This window comes from Macaca mulatta, chromosome 14 (genome assembly GCF_049350105.2).
Source record: "Macaca mulatta isolate MMU2019108-1 chromosome 14, T2T-MMU8v2.0, whole genome shotgun sequence".
NCBI classification, from domain to species: Eukaryota; Metazoa; Chordata; class Mammalia; order Primates; family Cercopithecidae; genus Macaca; species Macaca mulatta.
In genome coordinates, this window is record NC_133419.1 from 3,012,144 (window position 1) to 3,032,500 (window position 20,357).

Here is a 20,357-nt window from a genome sequence, read left to right on the forward strand (position 1 = left end):
TTAATTAGTGTTATTCAAAGAAGGCTTCTGGGGTCACATCAGGTGGGAAGATGGGGCTGAAGAGCATTGAAGGCGGTTCTGTGCCTCTCTGAGCCTCTGCCTTTTGGAGCTCCTGGAGACAGTGAGTTTCTCTCCCTCACTTTCAGATCCACGAAATCCTGCTCTTGTGGAGCATCCCAGGGTCCAGGGTAGGGAGGGACCTGCCTAGACAGGGACCTGCCTAGAGACCTAGATCTGGGTCTCTAGAGCTGCCCTTCTCATTGGGTTCGAGGGATATCTGGGATCCTGCTGGTTCCATTGCAGGCTTGGTTGGTGCCAGAGTGGTCAAGCCTGGGCTGAACACTAGGGTTGGGGGAGGGATGGCAGTGGCTGGTGGTGGGGAGCTGGAGGGGTCACAACTGCCGAGTTGGCCCCAGGGCCTGAACATCTGTGCTTTGTAGCTGCCACAAAGGACTAGACATCCTGAATATTACGCATCCTTTGGAGCTCATTCCGAGACCTCTTCCTCCTCTTCCTGGAAGCCCACCCTGATACCCACAGGGGCTGGGGACATCCCTCCTCCCGGATGGTGGCCCCCACCCTATCAGGGGCTCAGCACATGCCTCAGCCCAACCTGCCTTATCAGATGGTTGGTTATCTACCTCACCCAGGAGCACAGAGGCTGTGGGCTACCCTGTCCATCCCAGGGCCTGCATGGGACCTGGCACAGAGTCGGGGACTCAGGATGGCCCAGGAGGAAGCACGGATCTGGCACCTGACCACCAGGGGTGATGTGGCACCAAGACTCCAACCTGACAGGCACCAGAGCCCCATGGTCAAGGCCAGGCTGCTTTAGGTCTGCACCACTGGTGGGATGGGAGCCCCTCACCCTGCTGCTCTGGGAGGCACCAGCTGGGGTTAGAGGAAGTGGAACAACCACATTTACCCAGAGCAGCCACTGGAGGGTGCGGTGGGGCAAGGCCCCAACCTCAGGTTAGAGGGAGGCACCGCCAAGAGGGAATCCCTCCAGGTGCAGGATCACCACAGTCACAGCTGCCTGAGCGGCCACTCAGGGCACACCAACAGTGTCCAATGCACTTGGCAGTCAGGGAAATTCACATTCATGTCCAGGCTCTAGCACTTTCTTGCTGGCAGTTTGCCTGTGCCTCAGTTTCCTGATCTATCTAATGTGGATGATAACAGTAGAACCTGTTGGTTCAAAGGTGCCTGGTGTGAAAGAAAAATCTTGGGCCCCTCAAATCCCTAAGCTAAAGGGAAAAACTCAAGCTGGGAACTGCTTAGGGCCAACTTGCCTCCCATTCTATTCGAAGTCACCCCTCTGTTCACTTAGATAAATGCATATCTGATTGTCTCCTTTGGAGAAGCTCATCAGAAACTCAAAGAAATGCAATCATCTCTCTCTTATCTACCTATGACCTGGGAGCCTCCTCCCTGCTTGAAGTTGTCCTGCCTTTCCAGACCAAAACCAATGTTCATCTTACATATGTTGGTTAATGTCTCATGTCTCCCTAAAACCAAACTGTGCTCTGACCACCGTGGGCACGTCATCAGGATCTCCTGAGGCTGTGTCATTGGTGGGCGTCCTCAACCTTGGCAAAATAAACTTTCTAAATTAACCGAGACCTGTCTCAGATTTTCGGGGTTCACGTTTTGGTATCCACTGAGGGATTCTGAGTGGAAATGCCCCTGACTTTTCACAAGTCTCCTATTGGTGCTTGGTACTAGCTTAAGCTAACTTTATGGCTCAAACCAGTAAGACAATTTGCTGAGTCCCGGAAGCACCCACCCCAGAGAATCCCTGATCTCTCAAAATGTGGCCGAGATCCAAAGTTTACTTTGCTGTACAACTTCTCTTTTTGGAGTTTTACTTGCTTCCAACACAACGAAGGCAAGTTTTTCCTGCTTCTATGACGACGGAAGGCGGGTAACTCCTTTATGGAATTTGAGCTCGCTTCCAATAGGGAAGATGAGATTTGTTTGTTTTGTTTTCCTGCTTCTAGGACAGTGGAGAGCAGTTTTCAGCCTGAGACCCATCCCTAGGTAAGTAACTGAATTGTGGTTTGTCTTGGCTAAAGTTAAGATTAACAACCAGCTGGTCTTAACTTCTCCTCACAATTAGAGCGCTCAGTAATCACAGAAGTTGTGCGATGGTTTGTTTCGCTTAACTGTTTTTTTGTTGTTGATTGTTTCTGTTTTTGTTGTTTTGGTCTTTTTCCCATTGAACTCTATCTGGCTTGATCAAATCCCAAGGAAGTTCCAAATTATGGGGAACAAGGCCTCTGAAGTGGCTAAATTACCCTCCCCGCCACACACACAATGGTGGTGTGATGGGGGGAGAAAAATGGCCAGCAAAAGGAAAAAAAAAAGAGGAAAGATTTTGATTTTTGACTACTAAGGGGCTTTATTGATATAATAATGCCACATTTTCACTAGCCAGGCCAAACTGAAAGAGTAATGACTGTACTTCTGTGTCCTCATTAAAATTGGTCCGTTGAAATATGGAATGAGATTTAAAAAGATTTTTTTAAAGAAGCTCAATGGTTAAAAGTCAGTTTAATGAAAAGCTAACATCCAAGATGTGTGTGTGTGCATATGTGTGTGTTTGTGTGCAGGTGTGTGTGTGCGTGTGTGTGTGTGTGTGTGTGCATTTGTGTGTGTTTGTATTTAAGAGACCTTCATGTTTTTGTTTTTGTTTTTCTCCTAGGACCTTGTCTTTTTTTGGGCAAAAGGTTTTTTTCTTTTCAGTTGACTGAATTCTGTTTTCTTGATTTACTTCTGCTGTCTCTCCTTTCTCTTGCACCCTCTGCTGCGTGGGGGACCTAAAACAGTTTACAGTAGCCTGGGGTTCCTTAAAGAAAATGGAGAAGGCGCCAGACTCCCTCTGGGGGAGAAACTTGCTTTTTCTTATGAAACCCCAAGAATGTAAACAGACAAGTTTGTCTCAGCTCTTAAACTGCTTACTTTTGTATTGTGTAAACTGTTTTGTGTTTTCTTTTTGACTAAAATAGTTATTGCAACAGAGGCTACTCTTGGGTTTTTAAGGAAGAGTGTGGTTTAGACACTTAGAAATGTCTTTGTTTAAAAACTTTTTTTTAAGTGCACTATAAAAGCATTACGTAGTCTAACCTCATAATAATTCTCCCTTTTTGGAGACCCAGGATTCAGTGTGGGCTCTTCCCAGAGCTCAGAGATCCAGTTAAATGATAGGTAGTCCCTACTAAATAAAACTGGTCTCCTAATGCAATACTATGATAGACTTCTATAATTTTGTTTGCTTTGGCATCCATCTTTAGTCTCCCTCTAGCACCACCAGACTTTTTCTCTCTGTACCTTATGATGCAAATTTTGCTATTTGACTTTCACCTGAGTTGTTTCCTTTAATATGCAAATTAAGACTATTTAGCTGACAATTGCCTAGGGTTGTGAAACAGGTTCTCAAGAATCTGAAAGTCTAAGATAGGAAAAAAAAGTTTTTATAAACCTATAAAATGTATTTCTATTGGCATGCCTAATATGTCTATGTATTTCTGCGTTGTGTACACAATGTTTCACTACTGAAAATATATAAAAGGGCTCTAATTGGCTTAAGAAAATAAACGCACTTGAATCAAATACTTGATCAAGAAAAAAGAAGAGTCCAGTGCTTTTTCAAGTTTATGTAACTTAAGTAAAATCTTTAATGAATAAGCTAGCTTTAAAATTATTGGTAAAGTAATATTAGAAATGTCTTAAGAATTGCCAGCATACATTTTTGTTTGCATTTATTAATCAAGCAATTTCATACTTATCCCTGCCAAACACCATAGGTGTCAAAATTTGGCATAAGAGTTATGAAACTGGCCGGGCGCGGTGGCTCACGCTTGTAATCCCAGCACTTTGGGAGGCCGAGGCAGGCGGATCACGAGGTCAGGAGATCGAGACCATCCTGGCTAAGACGGTGAAACCCCGTCTCTACCGAAAACACAAAAAATTAGCCGGGCGTGGTGGCGGCACCTGTAGTCCCAGCTACTTGGGAGGCTGAGGCAGGGGAATGCCGTGAACCCGGGAGGCGGAGCTTGCAGTGAGTGGAGATGGCGCCACTGCACTCCAGCCAGGGCGACAGAGCGAGACTCCGTCTCAAAAAAAAAAAAAAGAAGAGTTATGAAACTACAAACCCAGCCCAAGACAGAATGATCTTTGCTTGTGTAATCTTTAATAAATAAGACATTGATGGCTGGGCACGGTGGCTCATGCCTGTAACCTCAGCACTTTGGGAGGCTGAGGTGGGTGGATCACAAAGTCAGGAGTTCAAGACCAGCCTGGCCAATATAGTGAAACCCCGTCTCTACTAAAAATACAAAAATCAGCCAGGCATGGTGGCAGGCACCTGTAATCCCAGCTACTCACGAGGCTGAGGCAGGAGAATCGCTTGACCTGGGAGGCAGAGGTAACAGTGAGCTGAGATTGCGCCACTGCACTCTGGCCTGGGAGACAGAGCAAGACTCTGTCTCAAAAAAAAACAAACAAACAAACATTGATATTGGTTTAATAAAAATAGCTACATCTTAAATTTAGTAAGATTACCATACCTTCTAATGGTGGCTTTAGGTAGTCTAGTCCACAGGCAGTAAGGTTTATTTTGAGAAAGACTGTTATAGTCTTTGTTTCAGCTAAACTATAAACTAAGTTCCTCCCAAAGTTAGTTCAACTGATGCCCAGGAATGAACAAGGACAGCTTGGAGGTTAGAAGCAAGATGGAGTCAGTTAGGTCAAATCTCTTTCACTGTCTCAGTTATAATTTTGCAATGGTGGTTCCATAATTTAAATAATGACAATTGCAGTTTTTATAAATAATCTAGGTAAATGATTAAAATAATTAAGTGAATGTAGTAAGACAAATACTTGCAGACAAACTCATCATAATTTAGAATTTAAAGTTAGATTAAATAATAGATAATTCACTATTTGGATATTTTCCAATAAAAATATATTTGTAGGAAAACATACTTTCTAAGAAAAAGTGTGTCCTTTTTAAAAAGATGAACAATTTTTGCCTAATTCAAAGCTTATTTAAAGGTCATGTATAAAACAAGGTAAAAGGAACCAGGAAATAAAATAGTAAAAGAGATGTAAAGAAAGTTACAAAGAAGTTTTTTTGGTGGGGGGTAAGAAAGTTTAAAGAGAAATAATTTCATATGAGAAAGAATCTTGTATGGTAAATTTAGTCTAGAGTAAAATGACTGGTTGTTTAAGAAAGAGGGATGTTCAGGACAAACAAGAAAGTCCAAGTATGTCATGAATGATCTATGTAAGTCACAATAAGAGGATCTATTAAAAAAACAAAGCCTTTTATACGATCAAGTTGTCTATGACTAAAGGGAAATTATAATGGTCTTTCTAGATATTGGGTTTGATGTAAAAAAACAGTTACAGACTAAATAATTGGTTAGAACAATGACATTTTCTTAAGGGGTTGATTTACTCTGAATCAATTACAAGAGATTTTAATTTTTAAATTTTAATCCAAAGTTCAACTTTTATTGCATCTTGCCAGTTTCAGTTTTCTCTTCCCTTTTAAAAGGTACAAAATAGTAACACTTCCCTTCAACTCATTTTCAGCTCATATAAGTTTTGTTTTCCTCCTCAGGTTCTGTTTTTTTGTGTGTATGTGGCCTGATGCTAACAATGTTTTCTTAAAGAAAATGTTTTTTTCTAACATAATATTCTATACACTGTAGAAGGTATTTTCTTCTGCCTTTTGGTAAGTGGCCTAACAGATTTTATGTTTTATCAAAATAATTCCTATGCCATTATTATTAAGTTTGGTTTGCTTAGGAAAAACTGAGATTAAAAAATTTGTTTTAATCAAGGTTATTACATCCTTGTATCTTCTTGTATGTGCTTTTAAAATCCTTGTGACATCAAGTTACAGGGATTTGACTCGTGGGTATAAAAAGAACACCAAGTCCTCCTAAATTTTAAACACTGACAGCAATTAAATCTTCATCTTCAGGCCTGGTAGAAGATGCCAATCAAAATAAACCACATTCCTGAGACACGGAAATTAAAACTCTTCAACTCCTCAAGGCCCAGAGACTATCCCAGAAGAGGTAGGCATGTGAGACTGTAAGAGCTGACTTTGAGAGATAAAATAAGTTCAGTTTCTCAGCCAGGTGCGGTGGCTCACGCCTGTAATCTGTGGATGGCATGAACCCAGGAGGTGGAGCTTGCAGTGAGCCGAGATTGTGCCACTGCACTCCAGCCTGGGTGACAGAGCGAGACTCCATCTCAAAAAAAAAAATAGTAAGTTCAGTTTCTCTATAAATTAATGATTAATGTCAAAGACACACTGATGCAAGACTGGCATATGGGCCCCTGTGTCAGATAAACAAGGTTTTCATGAAACAATAACTGACTCCTTAATAAAGGTTATAAAGGCTTATGGAAGTTATATCTTATGATCAAGATGAAAGTTTTATAGACTGTAATTTTGGAAAATAATTTAATTGGCTTCATGACGTTATTAGGGCTTATTGTTTGGAAAACTAAGTCTCCTGTCTCAAAGAATGAAGGTTTTTGCCTTTCTAAAAAAATCCTTGAGTTATCACTTTGTTCAAATGAATGATTTTACAATGACTTGTAATCCTATTTTGTAATATCAAGTGTTTTAAACCTTTAATATTTGACAAACTTTCCAAAATCAAATTATAAATTATATCTTTTTCTAACCTAATCCTTTAAGATATTATTAATAGGTTCCCTAAAGTCCAAAAAGGACATGTTTGGCTTTTATTTGGTATAAAAATTATACACGAAGCATTGTCAAATATAAAATGGTGTTTGGTTTTCTTTGGGCTGTATTTGTATAAATATGTTATTGGTATGTGTTCCAAAATTATGGGAAACTCCTATAATTCTGATATGACCTAATGTACGTTATCAGTAATAATTATAATTGTTATGTTAAATTACTTTGTGCCACAGAGGTAACAAATTTCCTTGTCAATTATGTCTTTGACTATGGCTGCCCTAAAACTTTTTGTCATCCACAGACAATCGTTGTCTTGTTTTGGTCCTCTTTAGAAGGGGGTTTTATAATGGTTTTATAATCAGCTATAAAACTTCAGCCAACATAGTGAAAGCCCATCTCTACTAAAAATACAAAAATTAAATGGGCATTGTGGCCGATGCCTGTAACCCCAGCTACTCGGGAGGCTGAGGCAGGAGAATTGCTTGAACCCGGGAGGAGGAGGTTGCAGTGAGCCAAGATGGCGCCACTGTACTCCAGCCTGGGGAACAGAGCGAGACTTCATCACGACAACAACAACAACAACAACAAAGAAGTATGAAGTAATCTTTTTGACCTTTTGCTTAAAATATTGCTGATCCTTTGTTTTGTTTTTCAGAGTCAAGAAAACTTTAAGCTATTTAAGGCTTTTAACAATTGAGTAAAGTATACTCCTATGAACAAAATTTGGAGCATATTTGTTTCTCTCTACCTGATTTTTACAGAATTTGGAAACTATCTGAGTATTCGTAACTTATGACAATGTAATTATTTGCATAAGTGCAATAAGAATCTGTTTTCATTTGTAACAGGACACAATTGGAGAAATGGGTTATTTTACCAAGGCTTTGCCTGGAATGATGTGCTTTCCTTTAAGGACTCAAACTTGACTTATGGAACCAATGAAAGCCCCTTGGAAAAACTGGCCTCTTACCTCGTCCACACAGTCCCTGACCTGTGGTAAGTAAAGAATGTCACTTTCTGACAGGCCCAGGAGCTCCAAATTTATCTTGGAACCTCAAAAAGATGATAATTCACCCAACTTATAGGCATTTCATGGCACAAATCCATGACTGGGCTCAGTTTTTTAAAAATCTTATCTGAGATTCCTTCTATGGAACAAAGTTCTATCAAAGACAATTTAAAAGCCTATGGAAAAAATAATTACTCTTGCTGCAATGTATAGAAATAATTAGTCCAAGTATAATAAAGCAAACCAGTCCTACCATGATTCGTCCTTAGTTAAAATGGGAAACTGGAGAGAAAAAAATGTGTTTCAAAATCTATAGTACAGCTGTTGTTAGATTCTAGTCTTCCCTAATGTTTTTCAATTTTTGTTATTTTCTACAGTTTGGACGAAATTCTAACTTTTCTTGGCTACGAGTCTTCAAAATAATGTTTTCAAATTTTTTCCTTCTTTTTTTTCCCCATTTTTCCTAATTTGGAGTCACTGAAGACTAAGTTGTGCTTTCTTAAAGCCCTGCAAACTGAAGCTAGGCAACTTAAACTTCAGAAGAAAATAACAGCAACCTATTACATACATAAGCCACTTTCATACCTGCCTCCTGATGTATGGACTTCAGAGTAATGTGGCCTATACCAATTTCCCAGGATTGTTCTTTTGTTTGTTGTTGCTTTTCTCCCCTCCTCCCCCTATTTTCTCTTCATAGGACACAAGACTTCACAACCTTCTAAAAATGAGCTTTCCTAATAACTTGGGACCTACGTGTGTAGGAATAAACCATCCTAGCCATCAGAGATCAGGTGGAACCTGAGACCAGAGACTCGTTTTCTTCTAAAATGCTTTCTCCAAAAGATTTTTAAAAAGAAAAAGGGGGGAAATGTGAAATGAAAATATCTTGGGCTCCCAAAATCACGAAGCTAAAGGGAAAAGTCAAACTGGGCACTGCTTGGGGCCAACCTGCCTCCCATTCTACTCAGTCACCCCTCTGCTCACTGAGATAAATGCATATCTGATGGCCTCCTTTGGAGAAGCTCATCAGAAGCTCAAAGGAATGCAACCATTTGTCTCTAATCTACCTATGACCTGGAAGCCCCCTCCCTGCTTTGATTGTCCTGCCTTTCCAGACCGAACCAATGTTCATCTTGCATGTGCCGATTGATGTCTCATGTCTCCCTAAAATGTATAAAACCAAACTGTGCTCTGACCACCTTGGGCACATCGTCAGGACTTCCTGAGGCTGTGTCACAGGCGTGGCCTCAACCTTGGCAAAATAAACTTTTTTTTTTTTTTTTTGAGATGGAATCTCCCTCTGTTGCCCAGGCTGGAGTGCAGTGGCCTGATCTTGGCTCACTGCAACCTCCACCTCCCGGGTTCAAGCAATTCTCCTGCCTCAGCCTCCCGAGTAGTTGGGATCACAGGCACCCACCACCATGCCCAGCTAATTTTGTATTTTTAATAGAGACAGGGTTTCGCCATGTTGATCAGGCTGATCAAACTCCTGACCTCAGGTGATCCACCTGCCTCGGCCTCCCAAAGTGCTGGGATTACAGGTGTGAGCCACTGTACCCAGCCTGGCAAAATAAACTTTCTAAATTATCTGAGACCTGTCTCAGATGTTTGGGGTTCACACTGGCATGTGGTTGCAGCTCAGTAATTGTTATATGAGTGCTTTTATAATGTCACTGGGTTCTCACACCATTGAGGTGACAGGTGTTTTTATTTATTTATTTTTTTTAAGATGGACTTGCATTCTTGTTGCCCAGGCTGGAGTGCAATGGCACGATCTTGGATCGCTGCAACTTCCACCTCCCGGGTTCAAGCAATTCTCCTGTCTCAGCCTCCTGAGTAGCTGGGATTACAGTCGTCTGCCACCACGCCTGGCTAAGTTTTGTATTTTTCAGTAGAGTTGGGGTTTCACCATGTTGGCCAGGCTGGTCCTGAACTCCTGACCTCAAGTGATCTACCCGCCTCGGCCTCCCAAAGTGCTGGGATTACAGGTGTGAGCCACCATGCCTGGCCTTTGACAGGTGGTATTTTAATGTCACGTTTTACTCATGGGGAACTGAGGCTAGGAATGGGGGCTCTGCGAGTGCAGGCCTAGCTCTGAGCCAGACTCATCCTGGCCAGACTTCAGGCTGCCCCCAGGCAGTGGAAGGGACTGAACTGGGGCCACCTGTACCTGGGCTACAACCTCAAAAGGGGACCCACTTCAGGTGGGGGCACTGGAGAGAGGCGCAAGCTGTCAGGCACTTACCATCTGACTCGGAGGCGGCCCTGAAGATCAGGTAGCTGCTGGGCAGGGGCTGTGTGATGGAGCCCACGCTCTCGCCTTTGGGGCCCTGGAGAGAGAGGATCTGGGTGTCATCCAAGGCAACACCCAGGGCCAGCTACACAGACAGGTCAGGCAGAACCATGCGGACCCACACCCGGGACCACCTGGATACCCCCAGGGCCACAGGGCTACCAGGTGGGGCCAGGCACCTGGCCAGGTAGACACTTGGCTGCCGAGAGGCGGGTAGGTGAGGGAGCTCTGTCCCTTTTCTTAGCCGGCAGCTCTGCCCTCAGCTTTCCAGCTCTGAGCCTCCCAACTCGGGGTGGCCAGAATCAGCAAATGCACATCCAGGATGCCCAGTGATGTCTGAATCCCAGAAAAACCATGAGTAGCTTTTTGGTCTAAGTATTTCCCATGCACGACTGGGGTCAGACTCGTATGAAAGAACCCTGATGTTTCGCTGAAATCCAAATGTAACCAGGTGTTCTGGGTTTCTCTGGTTTCCTACCCATTAGACCTGGCAGGGCAGCCCCGGGTTAGGAGGGGTGAGGGCCAGGAGCTGTTCCTCAGCCACCCCTGGGGAGTGGCTACTATTCTCCCTCCTGGACAGCAGCTGGGTGAGGGGCTGGGGTGACCTTGCTGCCAGCTGGCCACCTCCTTGCAGCCTACTGTTTGCTTCTTGGAGGACCAGTGACCACATCTGATCATCATCCCCCGCCACCCCGCCCCCCCCACCGCATGTGGGGCTCAGAGAAGGTGAGAGACCTGCCCAACGCCCCCAGGGGGCCATTTAGCTGGCTGGCTCCACCCTCCACCGAGGCCCCAGGAATGAGCCCCTTGGCCCTCCGGGGCCTCTATCTTCAACCCCGTCCCTCTGCAGCACCTTCACGGCCCAGACGGACTGATCCAGCGGGTGGAAGAGCTTGAAGCAGAAGCCGTCCTTCTTGGAGGGCCGCTCGATGAGCTCGCAGCAGTGCAGCAGCACCGTGCCCACCCACTGGCCCACCTTGGGCGTCTTGTAGATGAGCAGTACCCCCGGCTTCAGCACACACCACAGCTTGGTCCAGCTCTTCAGGGTGCCACGGATCTGCAGGGAGGGTGCCGGCGTCAATGCCCACCCTCCGGGGCCACCACCCCGGGGGGCATCTTGAAGGCTTGGCAGGGAGCCGGGCACAGACCAGAGTGGGCTGCTGAGGGGCACTTCTCTTCCCTCACTCCCCCACACCAGCTCAGAACTCACCCTTTCCTCACCCCCACTCCCTGGGGTGGTGTCCTGTGTCTGTCGCATGCCCGAGCAGGGGCCAGGCCATGGTGAGCAGGGCCCCAGGACTCAGAGTGGAACTCGGGGCAGGGTCCTCATTTAGTTTTTAAAAGGAGCCCATGTGTTATGGTGAATGCAAAGAAATATGTGGCAGCAAGGACAAATTTACTTGTGAAGGTCATGTTCAAGGTCAAGGCCCTTAGGGAGGAACCAGCAATGAGTGGCGTGACTATTGTAACTGGCAGCTTTGTAAACTCTTTTTTTTTTTTTTTTGAGACAGTCTCTGTTGCCCAGGCCAGAGTGCAGTGGCACAATCTCGGCTCACTGCAACCTCCGCTTCCCAGGTTCAAGCGATTCTCCTGCCTCAGTCACCCGAGTAGCTGGGATTACAGGCACCCACCACCATGCCGGGCTAATTTTTGTATTTTTAGTAGAGATGGGGTTTCACCATTTTAGACAGGCCGGTCTCAAACTCCTGACCTTAGGTGATCCACCCACCTTGGCCTCCCAGAGTGTTGGGATTACAGGCGGGAGCCACCGCGCCTGGCCTGGCAGCTCTGTAAATTCTGAAAGTAGTTGTCACTTCTTTTCTCATTCTGAATACTCACTTTTGCACCTAACTTTTGATTCATAATTTTGGTATGTGGGTAGAAGGAGCCCACATGGGCCAGGGCTCTGCAGACACTAGGGCCGGGCACACTTATCTGGTATGTGCTGCCCAGCAGCCTTCGAGTTGGGTAGTTTTACCTCCACTGTGCGCAAGGGGAAATGGAGGCTCAGAGGCTGAGTGAATGGCCATGGTCTCCGTGAGGTCTGAGCACAGGACACCCCGCCCTGATGTGGGGTCCTCTCCCGGAAGCTGCAGCAATGCCTCCCTCCCCAGTGCCCTCCACCCACTGACCAGGCCCTACTGTATTCAGAAATGGGGCCTTTGCAGACATAATCAGGTGAAGATGGGGCTACCCTGGAGTAAGGTGGTCCTAATTCCTACCACCAGTGTCCTTATAGAAAGGGGGAGACAGGTGGATAAGGAAAGGCCGCATGAGGATGGAGCAGAGGCTGCAGTGATGCGGCTGGATGCAGGAAAGTGAATTTCCATGGTTTCAGGCCACCCCACTTGTGGTCCTTTGCTATGGCAGCAGCATGCTGACCCGTGTCCTGGGTGGCCAGAGGCCGGTGTCACCTACCTTCAGGCTGTCGGCCATGATGACCACGCTGGGGTCTGTCAGAGCGCTGAGCAGCTGCCGTGTGGCACGCTTCTTCTCCTGCCGGTAGTTCTCCTTCTGCGCCTGGGCCCAGGGCACCCACGGTGGGTCATGGGAGAAGGCACCAAGCTGCCCCAGGTCCTCCCACCGTCCGGCCCAGTGGGGGGTCCAGGGGCAGGGGAGGAAGCAGGGGGCGTGGAGGCGACCAGGTGTGGTTTGTCCCCCTCCTTTTGACAGGCGGGGAGGGTAATTTCCCTGGCTCAGGTGGCCATCGGTCTGACAATGACACGGCTGCACCCTTCCCGGGCCTGGACTCACCTTGAGAGTCTCCTTCTTGGTGACCCTGGTGGTGGGGGACACACATTCCTTGTCTGACCCGTTGCACAGCCTGTACTCGGCCTACAGGAGAGAGGTGGGTATGGCGGACCGGGCACAGGGGCCGGCCCAGGGCTAGGAGCCCAGGTTGGCCTGATGCCAAGGATATGAGGGGCAGAGGTCAGAGAAGGGTGCTCTGCTCCCCTCCCACCTGGCACCCTCTGTCCCCCCGACCAGAACTTCCAGGGCTGCCATGGGGGATGGAAGAACAAGGGCGGCTGACAAGAGCCCCTCCATGGGCGCATGCCAGTGACCGGGGGAGACCCATCTTCCTCGGGGCACAAGCTGGGATGCGGCAGGGCGGTCAGGAAGGAGGGACATGTGGGGACATCAGGGTCCAGGGCTGACTTTCCATGGGTCTGACTGAGCCCTGAGGGACGGTCCTCTTTGAGGGGACACCTGGGAGGCCTCTGAGGAAGGCAGTCGGGGAGCCAGAGGGTGGAGTTTGCAGAAGGGGAGCTCGGCGGTAGCCACGAGATGGTGGTAACAAGCACTCAGGCTGGGTCTCTGGGGACCAGCCTTGCATCCACCGAAAAGAACAGCTTCCCTGCCTTGTCTTCCCTGCACGGTACCCAGCATGGCTGCTCCTTGGCCACTGCATGTGCCCAGCTCTGGGCAGGGCCAATGTGCTGGGGGGGTGTGTAGTGCAGGTGCCCACCCCATCTCTTGGGAGCCAAGGGCAGGCGTCACTGTCCAGGCCCGAACCCGAGTCCAACACGTGGCTGACTGCACGGGCCCAGGGCAGCAGTCCCAAGATCTTGGAGGCAGAAGGGGCCATGGTTCTTCTATAGATGGGGAACCTGAGGCCAGGTAGGGGGGTAGTTGGGACAAAGAACCAGGTCTAAAGGCTGTAGGCTGGGGACAACAAGCTACGACCTGAATCCTGCCTGCTGCTTCCTTCCATGTGGTATGCAAGCTAAGAACAGCTTCCACAGTTTTAATCAGTTGAAAAAAAAATCACAAGAATATTTTGTGAGATGTGAAAATTATATGAAATTCAAATGAGGAGTCCATAAATAAGGTTTTCTTGGCACACAGCCAGGCGATCTGGCACGCGTTGTCTGTGGCTGTTCTCACGCTTGGATGGCTGCACCGAGAACCTGGAACGGAGCCTGCGCCATGGCGGGGCCTAAATGCTGTCTGGCCTTTTCCAGAGAAAGCGTGCCCGCCCTGCCCTGCTCTGGCTGGGCATCTGTGGGTGCTCAGCACTTTCCAGGGGAGCCTCCAGTGCAAGGAAAGCCTCCCTCAGGCCTCCTCGTGGCTGGAAGCCCAGGACGCTGGGGACTGCCCACCACCCCAATCATGATGGTGCTAAGTACAGAGCTAAAGCCTTGTCTGCTGGGGCACCAGGTCCTGTTCGGGTGCTGCCTGTATTCATCCCCTTCATTCTGCAGCCAAGCATGAGGTGGGGCCAGTTATGGTCCCTATTTTATTTGTGCCTGGGAAATCAAGGCACAGAGAAGTGAAGAGCTAGCAAGGGGCAGGGCATGGAACCATTCCAAGGACTGGCAGTCCTGGCAGCACTGGGAGCCAGGCTTGGCCTTAGGCACTGAGGTTAGAAAGTAAAGATGCCAGTGTCCTGCTCTTTCAGGGAGAGACAGACCAGCCACCAGCACGCAGAGGCGGGAGGAGCCAGGGGTCAGGTGAGTGCTGCGGTTCTGCAGTCCTGCGCGTGGATGTAAGCACATTAGATCCCACAGCTCAGATCATCATTGTTACTATCAGCATTGTGCAGAGGAAGAGCCTACACACAGAGAGGTTCAGAAACCTGCCCAAGGTCACACAGCTAATAAGGAGCTGAGCTGGGACTGAATCCAGGCAGTGTCACTCCAGTGTGGCACTTTCTTAACCAAGTCAGAGCATTCAGGATCACAAGAAAAGGGCACAAGACGGGGCGCCCGGAGGGCTCTGACTTGGAAGCAGTCTTTGGGCTGATGATGAGTGATAAGGAGGAGGCAGATCTGAGTGACGAGGCATGTGCCAGACCCTGGCCAGGTGACAGGTCTCCAGGGACCCAGGCTGGCAGAGAAGGTGTCCTAAGTTGCCCTCCTGGGAGTCCCCTGAGCTACAGTCTTGTTCACGGTGCCCTTAGTTACCTTGGCACATGCTGTTCCCAGCCTGGAATGTTTTTCCCTGTGGCTGGGTAGCCCCTGCTCCTTTCTTTCTCCCTGAGCTGCTTCCCCAGAAGTAGGACAGCTCATATCCCTGCTGGCACAGGTCCTGGTGACACATACCACCCTTGGCCCGCCCAGGACTTTTGCAATACAGTCACACAGCCATTTCTGTGGTGAACTGATGATTGTGTATGGCTCCTACCAGTGGACGGTTCCACCCTACTGCCCATTCACACTGGCAGCTGGGGGCTTAGCAAGCATCTCGAATGAATGGATGGATGATGGATGGATGGATGGATGGATGGATGGATGCATGGATGCATGAACCTGCTGCCAATTCCCCTCTGCCCAGTCTCCCACTAGATGCAGCTGAATGGAGCTGCGTTTGTTTGAGGTAACAGGGGAAAATAGAGGCAAGACTGTGGGGCATGGGATGGAGCACTTGCAACCCCTGCTCCCCAAATGGGCAGGACCCTTGGGGTCTGGTCACTGCAGCCCCTGCAGCCCCAGCATTGCAGAGAGTGCCTGACCACTCCTCCTTCCTGCAGACCAGGTGGGTACCCCATCCAGGCACGCCAGGTCCTCTGCTCACTCCTCAGTGCTACTGTGCATCAGCGCACGGTGCCACAAGGAGGCACCTGAGAGATGAGAAGTGCTGCTCAGAACCATGAACTTCAGTCTGACCAGAACTTTGCAACCTATGAAAATTCCTTAAAAATATAATTTAGAGGCCAGGCGTGGTGGCTCACACCTGTAATCCCAGCACTTTGGGAGGCCGAGGCGGGCAGATCACAAGGTCAGGAGATCGAGACCATCCTGGCTAACACGGTGAAACCCCGTCTCTACTAAAAATACAAAAAACTAGCCGGGCGTGGTGGCGGGCGCCTGTAGTCCCAGCTACTCAGGAGGCTGAGGCAGGAGAATGGCGTGAACCTGGGAGGTGGAGCTTGCAGTGAGCCAAGATCGCGCCACCGCACTCCAGCCTGGGCGACAGAGCGAGACTCCGTCTCAAAAAAAAAAAAAAAAAAAAAAAAAATTAGCCGGGCGTGGTGCCGGGCGCCTGTCGTCCCAGCCACTCAGGAGGCTGAGGCAGGAGAATGGCGTGAACCCGGGAAGCAGAGCTTGCAGTGAGCTGAGATTGTGCCACTGCACTCCAGCCTGGGCAACAGAGTGAGACTCCATCTCAAAAAAAAAAAAAAAAAAATATATATATATATATATATATATAAAATTTAGAACAACCTACAAAATGGGAGGAAGTAGTCGCAAACCATGTATCAGGTAAGGACCTTGTATCCAGAGCGTGTAAAGAACTCTTGCAGCTCAGCAACGAAAAGACAAACATCCCATTCCCAAAATGGACAAAGAACTGGAATAGACATTTCTCCAAACAGGACATACAAATGGCCAACACGTGCATGAAGATGTTCAATGTTACCAGTCATTAGAGATGCAAACTGAAGCTGCAGTGAGATGCCACTTCATACCCACTAGGAGAGCTATACAAATAATGCCAAAAAGAACAAATCACGCCTGTAATCCCAGCACTTTGGGAGGCTGAGGTGAGTGGATCATGAGGTCAGGAGATCGAGACCATCCTGGCTAATATGGTGAAACCTGTCTCTACTAAAAATACAAAAAATTGGCCGGGCGTTGTGGCGAGCCCCTGTAGCCCCAGCTACTCGGGAGGCTTAGGCAGGAGAATCGTGTGAACCTGGGAGGCGGAGCTTGAAGTGAGCCAAGATCGTGCCACTGCACTCCAGCCTGGGTGACAGAGGGCGACTCCACCTCAAAAAAAAAAAAAAAAAAGAAAAAAAGAAAAGAACAAATCAGAAAATAGCAAGTGTTGGTGAGGATGTGAGGAACTGGAGCCCTTGTGCACTGTGTGGGTGGCCATGTAAGATGGTGCAGCCGCTGGGAAAGGAGTTTGGCAGTTCCTCCCAAAGTTAAACCAGAGAATTTTGAGAATTCTATATTATCACGGAATTACCATGTGACCTAGCAATTCCACTCTAGGTTTATACCCGAGAGAACTGAAAACTGATACTCAAATACACGTGCACACATGTTCACAGAAGCATTTTTCATGACAGCTATACGGTGAAAACAGCCCAAATATCCATCAGCAGCCCTCCCAGAGCAGCACAGTCTGGGATTGCAAGCTGTTTCCCCGGAACAGGCTGGAACGGTAGGCTCAGCTGGATGCCCTGCTGTCCTTTTCCCCAGCCATTTCTTGCTGTCCCCAGGGCCAGGCTCTGGCTCATGGATCCCCCCATACCCAGGCTCTTACCGGTGGCACCTTCGTGGCAGAGCTTGGGGTCGGTGGCCCTTCATCCCTGGGCAGCGGCGGGCCGTTGGGCTCCATGTCCTTCCCTGCAAGAGAGCAGTGGGAGTGAGGACCCAGGCATGGTGGGCAGGCCGGGCTTCTCAGGCTGGTTGCCTGGTGTGCTGCAGGCGAGGGGTGGGTGTGGACGGCCTGGGAGGGGCAGGAAGCCAGCCGGAGGTGGTAGCAGGAACAGGACACTGCCTGAGAGGTGTAATAAACGCCAGCGAGCGTCACTGTGGGAGGGACCCAGGAGATCTGGCAGGGCCTCCAGGACCTACAGGGAGGAAGCTGGGACAGGAGCTGGTAGGAACCGGTGCCATGGGCCTGCTGTGGTGTGCAATTTGCGTTCTGTTAAGGCCAGAGTCCCCAGTTTTCAGACAAAGAACGTGACATCCAGTCTCAAAGGCACACGGCAGGTTTGGGGCCCCTGGACTGTGCATCCCTCTGGCCGGGGCTCTTGCTGGGAGCTCTTGCTGGCAGGTGGTCAGTCCTGTCATCCCACCCTGGCAGGCTGGGTAAGGAGGGAGAGGCGAGGGAGGGAGACCTGAGGTGTCTGCGTTTGCTTCTGGGGGAAATGGCCTCCCCTTTCCTGGCTCTGTTTGCTTTAGCGCCAGTTTCCCAAGGTACGATTTATGGACAGGAGGAAGGAGGGCATGGCTGCAGGAGAGGCCTGAGGCCTGAGGCCTGCCCAGTAGGGCTACTTCCGCTGCTTTCTGTGGCTGGTGGGTGAGGGTTGACTGCCCCGGTCCCTGGCACTGAGACTCGGAGGGGCTGAGGGCTGCAGTGAGCCCCATCCTGCCTAGGCCACAGGCGACAGGCCAGCAATAGGCTGGGTGTACGGACAGACGCCACAGACCAGCTGGAAGGCCTGGGGTCTACAGCTGTCCTTCCCTGACAGCCCTGGGCAGGGACTGGGTGGGGACGAAGAACGGAAAAGCCAGAACAGTGACCTGAGGAAGTGGTTCTGTCCAAAGGTCCTGGACTGTGGCCACTCACAGTCACAGGACATCACTGCCCCTGGCTGGCGGTGGCTGCTCCCCCACCCGGGAGAGCCTCTGCTTCCCCATCTGCAGGGTGCCACGCGCCTGACCCGGAGTGCTGGAGGGAGGCCAGCAGCGGCGCTCTTTCCTCTGATGCTTTCTCACAAGGTTCTGGGGCCTTGGCCTGTGGCCACTAGCAAACTACTTCCCATGTGGATGCTGCCTCCTGGCCGGGAGGACTCAAAGGCGGGGGCCCTAGGAGCATTCAAAGGGACAGGGTGCAGGTGCCCTGGGCAGGGGGAGGCCAGCACTGGTCCTTCTCCTCGCAGCCTGTCCACACCCACCCCACTCCCCTGGCCCGGGACCTGCTGCCTCTGTTCCTCGGAGAAGGCCCTTCCCAGCCCGTGTTCTGCACCACCTGGGCCAGTTGCTCTGCAGTCCGAGTCCCTCGGAAACTGACCAGCAGCTGGGACCGGGCCCTTCCTCCCCACCCCTGACTCTGCAAGTGCTTCTAAGGCTCCGGCCAGGGTGAACGTGACAGCAGAGAATAAAAGGTGTGGGATTTACCTCGTCGGGTGTCGAGTGCCCCTGCCTGCCACAGGACCTTCAGCAAGGCCACCTCTACGCTGGGACTCGGTTTTTCCATCTATTGGATGGGACTTTGGCTGTGACCATCCACACGCCCCTCGAGCCTGGATGGTGGGTCTGCCCAATGCTCTCCCACTCCCCCCAGGGCAGAACAGATGACCATGGCCAGGCAGGGCTGGGGCTCCCACTTCCTCCGCCCCAAAGCAGACAGTGGGAGGAGCAAGGGTGGAGCTGGGGAGAGGCCCTCCAGGCAGGTGCCAGCCCCTACCTCCTACTCTCAGGGGAACAGGGGAGGAAGGGCTGGGTTTTCTGGGGGACAGCAGTCACAGCCCAAGGGGCAGGGGTTGTGAATAGTTAGGTGCCAGGGAGGGGCCTGGAGCGTGGCAGCATTGGAGGGCAGAGGTTCTGAGTCTGTGTGCTGGGTGCTTTATCCACAATTGCATGAAGGCAGACCTGGTTCCAACGGTTCCCTCCCAGAGCCCAGGACCCGTGTGTAGCTGGAAGTCGGTACTAATATTGTCCCGTTTTACAGATCAGTCAACTGAGGCCGAGAGAGGTCAAGTTGCTGGCCTGGGGTTACCCTGCCAGGACTGGGGCTCAGGCCACCTGTCCCTGGAGCCTGTTTTGGGATGACTGCACTACACAACTCCCAAAGCCTGGGCTGTGGGAGCCCCCTCCTCAACCAGATGGGCTTCACCTGGCCCCACAGGTCAAGCCAAGAAGCCGTATTACCTGGCCCTTTACCAAGCTATCAACCCTTTGATCATGAAACCTGTACAGTCCCCAGCATGGAGGCTGTGGACCTCGAGGGGCACGGAGGGGTTGGGCCACCTGGGGTCACCCCACCGGGCCCAAGCTGGGGGCCAGGACGCCCTGCCCGCGGCCGGCACTGACCTGGGCTGAGTGGGTAGAGCTCATTGTCTCCGCCGAGGAGCAGGTTCCGGGTGAGCTTCCGGGGGTCGACTTTCTGAGGGGTGGAGGAAGGCGGACACAGGGAGAAGCGGCGCCGGAGGAAGGCCTCCTCCTTCATGCTGTGGGCACTCGGGGGCTTCTGGAAGGAAGGAAGGAGGGGCAGCAGGAGGTCATCGCCTGGGAAGGGGCTTCAGAGCCACGCGGTGGGGGTGCCCCTGGCTGAGAAGTCCCGGTCTCAGGGGACTTCCGAGGCAGGGTGAGGAAGGCCTGGGCCCTGGGAGCCTGGTCGTGGGTGGTTGGCCAGGGCAGCCCAGCTCAGGAGAATGGCTTTGGCTGGTGCCAGCCCTTTCCAGGCCTGGCAGGAGGGCTGGACGGAGCCCTGGTCAGAGGCTCATCAGCACCCTCAGAAGACGTCCTTCTCAGAACCCCCACCCCAGGTTCTGTGAGACCCTGGCCGCAGCCAAGCAGACCCACCTGGGGACACAGGTTTTCCCTCCTGCATTTCCCTCCCACGTGACAGCGCTCTGTGGTGGGGAGGGGTCTAGAGCTTGTCTGCTCATGGAGAAGACGCAGCGGGGTGAGACCAGGTGGCCC

The 20,357-nt window shown here is 50.1% G+C and overlaps 1 protein-coding gene and 1 long non-coding RNA gene across 7 annotated transcripts in view; one reads left to right on the top strand and one right to left on the bottom strand.

The window, feature by feature from the left end:
* OSBPL5 (oxysterol binding protein like 5) overlaps positions 1–20,357 on the bottom strand; it is a 116,757-nt gene that overhangs the window by 22,999 nt on the left and 73,401 nt on the right. For all 6 annotated transcript variants that reach the window (XM_077961737.1, XM_077961736.1, XM_015113388.3 and 3 more), the window contains 6 exons: positions 19,746–19,902; positions 17,248–17,330; positions 12,787–12,867; positions 12,451–12,552; positions 10,886–11,089; positions 9,985–10,069 (listed from right to left, as the gene is read on the bottom strand). In XM_077961737.1, coding sequence (XP_077817863.1) covers positions 9,985–10,069; positions 10,886–11,089; positions 12,451–12,552; positions 12,787–12,867; positions 17,248–17,330; positions 19,746–19,902 — 712 coding nt within the window. The remainder of the gene's footprint in view (positions 1–9,984; positions 10,070–10,885; positions 11,090–12,450; positions 12,553–12,786; positions 12,868–17,247; positions 17,331–19,745; positions 19,903–20,357) is intronic.
* On the top strand, positions 1,909–9,023 carry LOC114672211 (uncharacterized). Its single transcript, XR_003722427.2, has 4 exons — positions 1,909–2,040; positions 5,993–6,089; positions 7,579–7,726; positions 8,117–9,023. It is a non-coding gene; the product is annotated as an uncharacterized LOC114672211 (long non-coding RNA).